At 38.7% G+C, this 13,266-nt stretch overlaps 1 protein-coding gene across 2 annotated transcripts in view; it reads left to right on the forward strand.

Moving 5' to 3' along the window:
* LOC110872922 overlaps window positions 1-12,670 on the forward strand; it is a 28,426-nt gene extending 15,756 nt beyond the window's left edge. For both annotated transcript variants that reach the window (XM_035976784.1, XM_022121829.2), the window contains 9 exons: window positions 164-419; window positions 839-1,055; window positions 1,150-1,502; window positions 1,584-2,057; window positions 2,137-3,304; window positions 3,398-3,751; window positions 3,849-4,086; window positions 9,433-11,933; window positions 12,039-12,670. In XM_035976784.1, coding sequence (XP_035832677.1) covers window positions 164-419; window positions 839-1,055; window positions 1,150-1,502; window positions 1,584-2,057; window positions 2,137-3,304; window positions 3,398-3,751; window positions 3,849-4,086; window positions 9,433-11,933; window positions 12,039-12,488 — 6,011 coding nt within the window. In that variant the 3' untranslated portion in view covers window positions 12,489-12,670. The remainder of the gene's footprint in view (window positions 1-163; window positions 420-838; window positions 1,056-1,149; window positions 1,503-1,583; window positions 2,058-2,136; window positions 3,305-3,397; window positions 3,752-3,848; window positions 4,087-9,432; window positions 11,934-12,038) is intronic.
* The last annotated feature ends 596 nt before the right edge of the window (window positions 12,671-13,266 follow it).

Genomic DNA, 13,266 nt, shown 5'->3' on the forward strand with positions numbered 1-13,266 from the left:
ACAAAAGTATCAACTAAATATGGTTTACCTACTACATTTGTATTTGTTGTTCTTGTTTTAGGTTAAGTAGTTATAAAACTTGTTTCTAGTGAACTCAAATGCTAACATTTAAGTATCTTGTGGTGAATGTTCACTTATGTTTAACCTCTTTTTACTTCTATAGCATGGCATAACTCAAGGAAGAGGCTTTCTATAGGTGTTGTATCTCCTTATGCTGCCCAAGTTGATTCCATTCAAGAAAAACTTGGTCACGGATATGAGAAACGTGATGGATTCTTTGTAACGGTGAACACTATTGATGGGTTTCAAGGTGGAGAAGAAGATATTATTATCCTATCAACAGTGAGATCTAATGGTCATGGGGGTGTTGGCTTTTTGACTAGTGATCAGAGGACTAATGTAGCCTTGACTAGAGCACGGTATGATGTCATGTCACTTTCTTAACAACCGGTTCTTACAGATACATTTCTTTTTTTGTGGATTTCGGATGTGCCAATATAAAACTTCAGCTAAAAGGGTAACAGTGTGAAAGTTGTCCAAAATCTATTTTCAATGTTTACGTCCTAAATCGTTTTATATAAAGATTCAAAATAATAAGTTGTTTTGTTGTCACAATTAAATATTCGTTATTTTTATAAGCTTTAATAAAAAATGGTATAAGAGAGTGCAGGTCAACATGACCTGGTTTGACTCCTACAGAATTGAGCCTTCTCAACCTGAACTTGTTTTGGACTGCTACCAGACCCTGCCTTACCCACCCATGTTGAGACCTTTAGCCTTTTGGTTTATAAAGTATGGCTGGGTCTGTTTATGTTACTATCTTCCATTTGTTTTGTAGACACTGTCTCTGGATATTGGGAAATGAAAGAACCCTCAGTAATAGTGATTGTGTATGGAAAGAATTAGTCTGTGATGCAAGGAATCGTGGTTGTTTGTTTGATGCTGATGCTGATAAATGCTTGAAGATGACGATCATATATGCAAAGAAAGAGCTAGACCAACTTGATGATCTAGTTAACGGAAAGAGTGTTCATTTTAAACATGAAAAATGGAAGGTATTGGTACTTAAATGTTCGGTTATTATACCAATTTGTCATCATGTAATATTGTGCTTTTGTCCATGTTGTTTGTTGCACTTTATGCCATCAGGTTCTCTTCAGTGACGATTTCAGAAAATCGTTTGGAAAACTGACATTTCACTTGAAGAAAGCAGTTATAAACCGTTTACTAACACTTTCTGGTGGTTGGCGCCCTAAGAATAGAAGTGTAGATGTTTGTCACGAAAGTTCTTCAAAACTTCTGAAAAAAATTAAGGTTGAAGGTCTGTATGTTATTTACTCAGTTGATATCATGAAGGAAGCCAAATACATACAAGTTATAAAGGTCTGGGATATATTACCCTGGGAGGAGATTTCCGAACTCACAATACGAATTGAGAGCATATTTTCAGCCTACTACACAGATGATTGTATAAATCGTTGCACAACAAAATGTGTGAAAGGGTATGTTCATTTGCTGTCTGCTGACTCTAATTTGTAAAATTGTCATACAAGCTTGTTATCATTATCTTTTTAATTGTTTAGGAACCTTGAAGTGCCTAAAGAATGGCCGGCATCCAAAGAATTTATCAAATTTCGTTATTTAAGCAACCATGAGGGTGACTGTGAAGCGAGTGTGAATCCTGGTGATGGTAGAAATTATGAACAAAACTCAAAAGTGAATGAAAGCTTATTGCTTATGAAGTTCTACTCATTGTCACCAGGGGTGGTGAGCCATTTGCTTTCTGGTAAAGAATTTGACCTCCCGATGCAAGTCAGTGATGAACAAATGGATATAATTCTATTTTGCAAAAGTTCCTTCATAATTGGGCGATCAGGACCTGAGAAAACCACCATTTTGACAATGAAATTGTTCCAAAATGAACAAAATTTGCGTGTTATCTCTAAAGGGATTAATGAATCAAAAAGTGGCAAACCGAGTCTTCTCCGCCAGCTTTTTGTGACAGTCAACCCAAAATTGTGTTATGCTGTGAAGCAAGATATTTCCCACCTTACAAGGTGCACAAATGCCTATATCTTTCTTAATCTCCTTGCATTGAATGTATTTTCTGACTTCAATGACTGATTTATTTGACAGTATTTCAAGTCGTGGAAACTCGTTTGAAGAGATCAATCTTGAGGACACATATTTTACTTCAGATTTCAATGATATACCAGACACATTTGTTGAAATTCCCATGAATAAGTATCCTCTTGTTATAACATTCCGAAAGTTTCTAATAATGTTGGATGGCACATTGGGGAGTTCTTATTTTGAAATATTTCTTGAGGCAAAGGAAGGTTCTCAAAATAACCATATAAGTTCCGGATCTGTTGCATTGCAAACTTTCATAAGATTAAAGGAGGTTACATTTGATAGGTTTTGTTCACTTTACTGGCCTCACTTCAATTCAAGTCATAAGAAGAAACTTGATCCCTTTCGAGTATTCACCGAAATAATATCTTGTATAAAAGGGGGCATGCAAGTAGGGGAATGCAATGATGGTAATCTGAGCTTTGAGGGTTATTGTTTATTGGCTGCAAGTCGTTTTTCCACTTTAACTAAACATAAAAGAGAGAATGTTTACTCCCTCTTTCAAGCCTACGAAAGTATGAAAACCAAACGTGGAGAATTCGACTTGGGCGATTTAGTAAATGACCTTCATCACCGGCTTAAAATTGCAAATTATAAAGGTGACCAAATGGATTTCATTTACATCGATGAAATTCAAGATCTTAGCATGAAGCAAATATCTCTTTTTAAATATATTTGCCAAAATGTTGATAAGGGTTTTACTTTTGCTGGTGATACTGCACAAACAATTGCAAGAGACATTAATTTTAGGTTTCAAGATATTCGGTCACTCTTCTATAAGGAATTTTTAACCTCAAGAACAACTCGAAAACAAAATAAAGGTTTTGTATCTGAGATTTTTCAGTTAAAACAGAATTTCAGAACTCACGCGAGCGTTCTTAAATTAGCTCAAAGTGTCATTGACATTGTGTACTGGTACTTTGCTCACTCAATTGATATATTGGAGCCTGAGATTAGTCTTATTAACGGAGAAGCTCCTGTTTTGCTTGAGTCCGTAAATGATGAAAATGCTATTGTGACAATCTTTGGTGGTAGTGGTAGAGAAGTTGCTTTTGGTGCTGAACAGGTTATTCTTGTCCGTGATGATATTACGAAAACTGAGGTTTGTGAATATATTGGAAAACATGCTCTTGTTCTCACTATAATGGAGTGTAAAGGTCTTGAGTTTCAGGTCAGATTCTTTTTCTTCTTGTCATGAAAATATTACTTTTTGTATATATTAATTTTCTGATGTTTTCGGATGTTTCACTATCGAAATTTTTAGGATGTGTTACTCTATAACTTTTTTGAGACATCCCCTTTCAAAGACCGATGGAAAGTTATATATGAATACATGAAGGAACGAGATTGGCTGGATGAGAAGCTTCCTCAATCATTCCCCAATTTCAGTGAGTCAAGACATAGTGTCTTATGTTCGGAGTTGAAATTATTGTACATGGCTATCACTAGGACTAGACAAAGGCTATGGATATGTGAGAATAAGGAGGAGCTATCCAAGCCAATGTTTGACTACTGGAAAAGACGGGGACTTGTTCAGATAAGAAAGTTGGATGATTCAATGGCACATGCAATGAGAGTTGCAAGCAGCCCTCAAGAATGGAGGGAGCGGGGCAAAATGGTGAATTTTCTTAATAATTAGTGCTATAATTATCTTATATGATTTGTTATTGTATTACCTCTATTTGACATGCTTCTGTGATATGTATTGTTTTCAGCTGTTTTATGAGAGTAATTTTGCGATGGCAACAATGTGCTTTGAAAGAGCTGGGGACACAACGTGGGAGACTTTAGCCAAAGCTTCTGATCTAAGAGCATCTGGTGATCACATGCGAGAAATTTATCCTGAAGCTTTTCTAGGTTATGTTAGAGAAGCAGCAGGGATGTTTGAATCTATTGGGAAACTTGAGTCTGCGGCATCTTGTTATTGTGATTTGGGGGAGTATGAAACAGCTGGTAATGTATCTTTTAAACAATCTTTTAAACATAAATGCCTCTTTAGAGATTAAGGGATTGCACTAATAATCAACAACTGGAAGACTAGATATCGCGATTGCAACCCATTTACTTATGATGCAAAGAACCTTCTAAATCGTTTTATTCGATACTCTGCAAAAGCCCAACAAAACTTGCACCTCTGCTAAAGGGACTGTTAGTTGTAAATAGTAGAATGACCTAGTTGTTAACTAGAGGTCCCTAGATGTAATTATCATGGTTGCAAAAGTCGCTAGGCGTTCCCTAGTCGGTCGAGCGGGGAGTTGAGAGTACTCGGTATACGCGGAGAGTACTCGGGGAGTACTCGGACATGTTAAATTATAAAGAAATTAGTTTTCGGAAATTAAATATATGTCTAATAACATAAATTTACTAATATCTATAACAAAATACGTGAAAATGATATTCATTGTTTAATATGATAGTCATATAAATTATGTTTTATTATTTTTTAAGTCAAACTCGGTCCGAATTGACCTACTAGATCTGATTTTGGCCGAGTTTGACCGCGTTTGATCGATTCCGAGTAATTAGTCGGAGTTAGAGAAAGTCGCCTCGGCAGCCTACCTTGTAGCGACTACTCGGGGAGTACTCGGCCTTGGAAACCTTGTTTTACAACCATGGTAATTATATAGAGTCCTTGCATGCAATTATAGGTGTCCCCACATGTAATTAGTATTTATTTGTTGGTCCTTCATTTTCCCTATAAATAGAGGGGTCCTTCTCATTTGTAAACACACATTCAATCAATACAATCAGATTTCCTTCTTCATTTTATACCAGTTCCATTTCATACCACTTCCACTTACATGGTATCAGAGCTAAAGGTTATTTAGCTCACTAGCACCTTTTGGGTGATCATTTCCGGCCAAATTTCCGGTCACGATCAGTTCGGTATAACATTCCTACTTTTCTACTCCTAAAATCCGTTCCAGATCTGCTCAAACACCCAAAACGACCTCAACCCGTCACGTACTTTTTCAGATCCGACACATTTTCCGGCAAGTGGGATTACACCTCCCATACCTTTGTGTTTAGAAAGTGCTAATCTATAGTCCGTGAAAAATTCAGCTTCATCTGAAAGTCGTCACTCGCCGCCGGACCACCAACACGTGTCGCCACCTCTTTTTCAGATCTACGTTGTTTTCCAGCAAGTGAGATCTCACCTCCCACACCATTGTACTCAGGAGGTCCTAATCTATAAACCTTGTAGCCTTCGGTCTCATCCAACGCCGGACGCACCACCACGTGCCGACACCCTTCCGCCGCGGATTCCCACGCGACGGCGCGTGAGAGCGCGTGACGCCATTTCCAGTCACCGTTTTTTCTACAGTGTTGTTAGTAGCTCATTCCGACCAAGTTCGTACAGTTAATTTTTTTCGATCCGAACATCTCTTGTTTTCTGTCTCGGTTCGCGTGCTTGAGTTTCAGTTTGGTGGTTTTTTTTTTTTTTTTTTTTGGTTAAACATCTTTTCAAATGGGAGACGAACAAAATCACACCATTGCATGCACCAAGGAGGAGTATGATTTTCTTCAACGGTTCCTTACTTTTTGGTCATCAGGTCCTCAAACCAACTCGATACAACCAGGTACGTTTTTTGGCTTTGACCTCTCCTAGATTATTGATCCTGGAGCTACTCATCACATGACTGCGAATTAAGGAATTCTCACTAGCCTTCATAATACCTCTTACCCACCTGTTAAACTTGCAGATGGTTTCTCATGCCCCGTACACGGCATTGGATACATTCACAACCCAGATAGCCTAAAACTGTCTTTTGTTCTTCTTGTTCCTAACTTCCCTGCCAGCCTTTTATCTTTCAGTCAGATTACTAAGTGAAATAATTGTTTCGTTACCTTTTATCCTACTCATTGTACCTTATATGAATTAGGTACTAACCGAGTAATTGTTATCGGCCTCGAATCAGGAGTCTCTATCGAATTTCCTCATTGTCGCATCCCAAAGCAAACATCTGTGAGTCTTGTATCTTTGAAATTCATTGTGGGTTAGGCCATCCCTCGGCAGCCGTCCTACGGTAAATGAGACCTGGCATCTCTATTCCTGATAACTTCCATTGTGAGTCATGTCAACTCGGTAAACATGCTCGACGTCCTTATCCCCCAAAAATGTCAAGCCGAACCATTTCCATATTTGAACTTATCCATTCTGATGTATGGGGTCCATGTCCAGTTAAGACTACATTGAGCTTTCAATATTTTGCTACTTTCATTGATGATTATTCTCGTGCTACATGGGTTTACCTATTGAAATCCCGTAGTGAAATCAACTCGATCTTTCGTGAATTCCATGCATATGTCAAGACCCAGTTCAAAACATCCATTCAAACCTTATGCACTAATAATGGTAAAAGAATATTTGTCCATCGATTTCTCTACATATCTCAAAACACAAGGTATAATTCACGAGACTTCTTGCGCATAGACATCCCAACAGAATGGTGTTGTTGAAAGCAAGAACCGCCATCTGTTGGATGTTACTCGCACACTCATGATTCATTCTCATGTTCCTCGTCAATTTTGGGGTGACGCTGTTCTTACTGCGGCTTATCTGATTAATCGTATGCCATCGTCCATTCTTCATGGTCAAACCCCGTTCTCTGTTTTATTTCTTAGAGGAACTCCGTTTCCTTTTGAGCCCCAAAATTTTGGATGTGTAGCTTATGTCCATGATCATCATCCCGGAGTCCTTAAAATCGACTCTCGAGCCATTCGTTGTGTCTTTGTGGGTTACTCGCATGTCCAGAAAGGTTATCGGTGTTACAGTCCTTCTCTTCGCCGATACTTTACCAGTGCCGACATCACATTTGATCAGTTGCGTCCTTTCTTTCCATAATCTTCCATTTCAGTTTCTGACCTGTTTCCTGATCCTGATATACCTGAGTCTCACATAATTCCTACATTTTTTTATATCATCTATTCCCTCTACCCCTCCGGTCTCAGACACCATAGTTCCAACTCCTACAGCTTCGGGCCTTTCAACAGATCCTGCGCCATTACTCTTCACATATTCTTGGCGAGGTAAGGATCAGACCTCAGCGACCCTTGATCCCCAGCCTACTCATGCCTCAGATACGTCCTCCGCTCTTGCCATGATCGAACCTGATACACCCTTACTACGTCGGATACCCCTGCTTATGACCCTCCGGGTGCACCATATCCCAATATCCCTATTGCCTTCCGCAAGAAACCTAGACGCTCCACTTGTTATCCCATTAGACTTACGTTGCCTACATTCATTTCTCTACTGAGTCTTATGCCTTTACCACTTCCCTGGATTCCTACCCGATTCCCAAGAATGTGATGACAGCTCTGGCTTACCCAGGATGCCGTCAAGCCATGGAAGATGATATTGGAGCCTTACGGGCCAATCAGACTTGGGATCTTGAACCGCTTCCTCCTGGTAAGCGTGTTGTTGGTTGGCGTTGGGTATTCACAGTTAAACTTTACCCTAATTGTTCCTACATCGTCTGAAAGCTCGTTTGGTAGCTAAACGCTACTCTCAAGCTTATGGTATTGATTATGATGAGACTTTCTCCCTAGTTGCCAAAATGCCCTCTGTGCGTATTTGTATTGCTCTTGCTGCCATTCATCATTGGCCTCTCCACCAGCTTGATGTCAAGAACGACTTTCTCAATGGTGTTCTTGAGGAGGAGGTTTATATGGAGAAGCCACCTGGGTTCATTGTTGAGGAGGAGGCCTCACAGGTATGCAGACAATGTGGTTCCCTATATGGTCTTAAACAGTCTCCAAGGGCATGGTTTGGTCGTTTCTCCAGTGTTATAGGAGAGTTTGGGATGGTTCGTAGTGCATATAATCACTCTGTATTCTTTAGACATCATCAGAGCTGAAAGATCATTGTAGTTTATGTGGATGATATCATAATTACAGGGGATGATGAGGATGGGATTACCAAGCTCAAACAGTAGTTCCCGTCTCAGTTTCAGATTAGCTACTTAGGTCGACTTCAGTACTTCCTTGGCATAGAAGTATATCGTTCCCCACAAGGAATACTCCTTTCTCAGTGAAAATATGTCCTTGATATGCTAACTGAGTGTGGCTTATTGGGGTGCAAACCGGTTAATAGTCCTATGCTTCCTACAAGGAAGCTCCTTCCAAAGGATGGGAGTCCATTAAAGGATCCCGGACGATACAGACGATTGGTTGGAAAGCTTAATTATTTAACAGTTACACGGCCAGATATATCCTTTGTCATTAGTGTCCTAAGTCAATTCATGGCCACTCCATACCCTGGACACTAGGATGCTGCTCTTCGTGTCTTATGATATCTCATGACCACACCAGGTCTAGGGATCTTGTATTCTGATCAGGGTTATTGTCCTGTTGGTTCTTTTACAGAAGATGGAGATGGACGTGTATCTGGATTCTCAGATGCAGACTGGGCAGGCTATCCCATTTCTCGTCGATCCACCACTGGGTATTGTGTTTTTGTTGGAGGAAATCTTGTTTCGTGGAAGAGTAAGAAGCAACATACCGTATCCAGATCAAGTGTCGAATCAGAGTACAGAGCTATGGCAGATGTTACATTAGAGATGATACGGGTTCGTCGTCTTCTTAGAGAACTCGGGGTTATCTCTAAACACTTGATGTGATTATACTGTGATAATCAATCAGCTATACATACAGCCAAAAAATCAAGTATTCCATAAGAGAACTAAACATATTGAGGTTGATTGTCACCTAATCAGAGATCGGATAGTCGGCACTCAAAAGGATCCTCCATCTATTCAGCCAATTCATGTGAAAACGGAATTCCAACTAGCTGATATCTTTACAAAACCACTCCGTAAGATACAAGTAGACTTCATATGTAACAAGTTGGGCTTGATTAATATCTATGCTCCAACCTGAGGAGGAATGTTAGTTGTAAATAGTAGAAGGACCTAGTTGTTAACTATAGGTCCCTACATGTAATTATAGAGTCATTGCATGCAATAATTATAGGTGTCCCACATGTAATTAGTATTTATTTGTTGGTCCTCCTTTTCTCTATAAATAGAGGGGTCCTCATTTGTAAACACACATTCAATCAATACAATTAGATTTCCTTCTTCATTTCATACCATACCAGTTACAGGGACCAAAGTTTTTACCTTGCACCACCCCTTCAAATCTTGAAGTAATTATTATTATTTAAATATTATCGTAGTGTTAGTTTTGTTTTTGGTAATCATAATTAACTTGTCAATTAGCTATAGAAAATAGAAAATATTAAGAAAGGCACAGTACGATAGATGAAACAAAATTTGATCTCTTATGTGTGTGCAGGAAAAATCTATTTGTACAAGTGTGGAAAGATGGATGCAGCAGCAGAATGTTTCACTCTAGCGGGGTGCTATAGTGATGCAGCCGAAGCCTATGCAAAAGGAGAGAAGCTTTCCAAGTGTTTGTCTGTTTGCAAAAAAGGGAAACTATTTGACAAAGGGTTGCAATATATAGTACAGAAAAAGCATGTTAATGTTCAAAGTAAAGAAATGGAACTGATTGGACAAGAATTCTTGGAGAGTTGTGCTCTCTATTACCACAAGCATAAAGATCCTAATTCCATGATGAAATTCGTCCGAGCCTTTTGTTCTGTAGAATCTAAACGTGTGTTCTTGAGGTCATTAGGATGCCTCGATCACCTTTTGCTGTTGGAAGAAGAACTAGGTCATTTTCTAGATGCTGCTGAGCTGGCTAGGTCATGGGGCGATATTGTAAAAGAGGCTGATCTTTTAGAGAAGGCTGGACATTTTATAGCACCATCGGTTCTGTTACTTTGGTATGTGTTCTTTAGCTCTCTATGGGGAAACGGAAACAAAGGTTGGCCCGCGAAGCAGTTTGCCCGGAAGGAAGAACTTTGCAGAAAAGCCAAGTCGCTTGCAAAAACTCATTCAGACGCTTTATATGAATTTGTTTGTTGTGAGCTTAAATTATTCTCTGATCAGCACTTTAGCTTGCTCGAGCTCAAAACGGATTTGCATGTTTCCCAGAGAAACAAGAGCTTAAGGGGAGAAATCTTTTTGATTAGAAAGATTGTGGATTCTCATATTTGTTTGAATTCCTCAAAGTATGACTGGGAGGACGAATTACCGGTTGATATTAATAAGCATTGTGAGGACAAGACTTTTCAGAACCGGGTTTCTGTTAGAACTCTGGTTTTTTACTGGAATGCATGGAAGGAAAATGTTCTAGGTATTTTCTCATGTCTTGAAAGATTCCACAAAGAAGAACCAAATCAATATGAGGCGCGTGTTGATTTTCTTTTTAATTATTTTGGGGTGAGGAAGGAGTGTGTAAACGGCAATATTGTTTACATTTTGGTCGATGAGCTTGCTGATTGGATAGAAAACTCCAATCAAAAGGGTCTTCAGAGGGACGGGAAGCTTTTAACTATCGATATCAAAGATTTGGTGTTTTCTATGAGGTCTTATTGGCAGTCTGAATTAATCTCTGTGGGTATAGAGGTGCTTGAAACTCTTGAACGTCTGCTGCATAAGTCAAAGTCAAATGGTTCTGCATTTCATCATAGCACATCTCTCCTTCACATTTTTGAGGTTTCCAAGTTTCTTTTGGACTTCCAATATGTTAACCCCAAAGATACGAAGAAGCTGGAAAGATTCATACGGATTTCTTCAACTTATTTTGAACTTGTATTTCCATTAGACTGGCGAAGATCAGTCTCTAAAGATTTGATTTCATTAAGGGAGACTGATCTATCTCTTAACTTGCTTGAGGAGATTCTCCGCCAAAATGTTGACAACAAGGGTGACATCACTAACTGGGCAATTGGGAGAGTGATGATGATATGTCTTGGTTCTAGAAAACCCGTAGCACTTTATGAGCATATAATTACACGAATTCAACGGAATCCTCCATGGAAGTCATTTTTTAAGATATTTATGGATGATAGTTTTGATGATGATTCTGTTGCTCAAGCATTGCTGGGTGCTTTGGGAGCTAATTATACATCCAATTGGAGATCTTCCAGAAGCATATCACCTCACAGTTTTGTGTATCTCTTGGAAAGTCTTCTTGTCATGACATCATTCTCTTCAAGGATCTTTTTCACTACAAAATCTTCTTTTGTTGGATGGTTTACGCACATTCACTCTACTTCAACGTATTTGGCACCCAAACAGATCATTCCAGGTTATGCAGTACGCTATATTGTTGGAATGATTGAACAAATTCTCTTCAACAACAATGATATTTTATCATGGATTCAAAGATCACATATAGATTCCTCTTATTACCATCCATTATTATCATTGAAGCTGGTCATGATGCTGTCTATAATTTGTCTGCAAGTATCAGATTACTCTCGAGTATTACTTGATTTGCTGGTGGGAGAAAGTAATATTGCTTATTTGCTTCCAAAGAAGTTTGCGTATTATCTTTTGAAGAGAAGAAAGGGTCATAACTTGAACTTGAATCCAGATGTGGTTGCAGAAGCGTTTGCGAGCATAGAAGATCCTCTCCTGATTGTGTACTCGGGAAATGCAAGTCCAGGAATCCATGCTCCTTATGCTATATTTGTGGACCCTAGGAGATCTAAAAAGGAGATATTGAATGTTTTGTTCCAAAGACACACTCCAATTTATGTTCAAAAACCATCAGACAATGATGATTGTGGGAAGATTCATGAGACATCGTCGTCAAACCCGCGACTGGATGAAAATCTGAATGCGAATCCTGTGAAACTGCAGATGAATTGGCAAGTTCTTGAAGATATAGCGGAAGCTTTTAATGGGACACGGGGACTGGGACTTAACACCTCTATGATAAAGGTAATATATATATAATATATTTGTTGTTTTAATGAATGATTCTGTTAGTTTTATCGACGTTGATGTAAGTTTGATGCCTTAAAGAGTTCAGTGTTTTGTTTTCAGAAAGAATTGAATAAAATTAAAGGCACGTTCGCTACTGCCCTTGCGGATAAAAAGTTATGTGCTGGCAAAGATGCAACAGTTGTACATGAAGCAAATGTTGATCTGAAGCTGCTATCTTCTTCTCTGATCTATTCCATTCAGAAAATTAGAGAGCATTCGCTTTTCATGAAGACGGTGCAAGGGTTTGTGGAAAGGCTGCAAAGTAGAAGGCCAAAGATAGATGATTTCTTGAATCGTTATGTCATGAGTCGGGAATCGGAGATTGGGCAAATGGTAGCGTCAAAGAGCAGTAGCACAGCTGAGATTGGAGAAACGAGTGAGGAGAATAATCATGTCAAAGAAACAGGTGAAGGTAGCAACACTCAGGATCCAGAAAACAAGAAAGGGAAGAATAAGAGGAATAGAAGGAACAAAGATAAGAAGAGATTATGCGAATCACATGGTACATGAAAGATCATTCTCGGAATATGTAGGCTTGTCGCAAGTTTTTGGCCTATTGTATCTATACTAGATTTCCTCTACACTTTTACGCTTAGGAAGGATATGATCAAACTATGTTTGCATAGAGTAACCGGAAATAAATCTTTTATCGCTAAAGCTTTGATATATGAAAGATACATGTTGCTTTAACATAATGCCTTCCATGGCTTGTTATTCTCTTAACCAAAAGATCTCAACAGTCTCCGAAAGACACATTGGTTTCTTCATTTTGATATTTTCAAACTGTTACGTGAATTACGTGACCTAAATGTCACTGGAAGTACGTTAACATTACAACTACAAGTTACGTAATGAAAACGTCACTTCTTACAATAAAGAGACAGTTTTTAAGTTATGCTTGCTTCAAAAGTTAGTGACCAATAAATCACATCAAAATTCCTTAATATGTTTTTACATGAGATGATCCCAGTCCCAACATCACCTAAAGTCATTAGTCATGCAAAGCCTCCCACTTAGTACTTACAAGTATTATAGTTAAAGCAAAGTATTTGCGTTTGATTGATTCTTCATTTATGTTGAAACATTTCATTATTTACTAGCCCAAAATTGAATTATGTGATTCTCACGTAGAATTGGTAATATATCAAGTCTGATATGGATCTTAAAGCCCAGATGGGCCCAACTAATTTAGGCGTATGTAAGCCTGGTCTCTCAAGTTAACAGTTGTGTTTCTAACTTTCTTGCTGCTATTGAGAAAAAAAAAAGGGGCCTAAGTCTACAAATTAGC

Source organism: Helianthus annuus, chromosome 8 (genome assembly GCF_002127325.2).
Source record: "Helianthus annuus cultivar XRQ/B chromosome 8, HanXRQr2.0-SUNRISE, whole genome shotgun sequence".
Classification (NCBI taxonomy): Eukaryota; Viridiplantae; Streptophyta; class Magnoliopsida; order Asterales; family Asteraceae; genus Helianthus; species Helianthus annuus.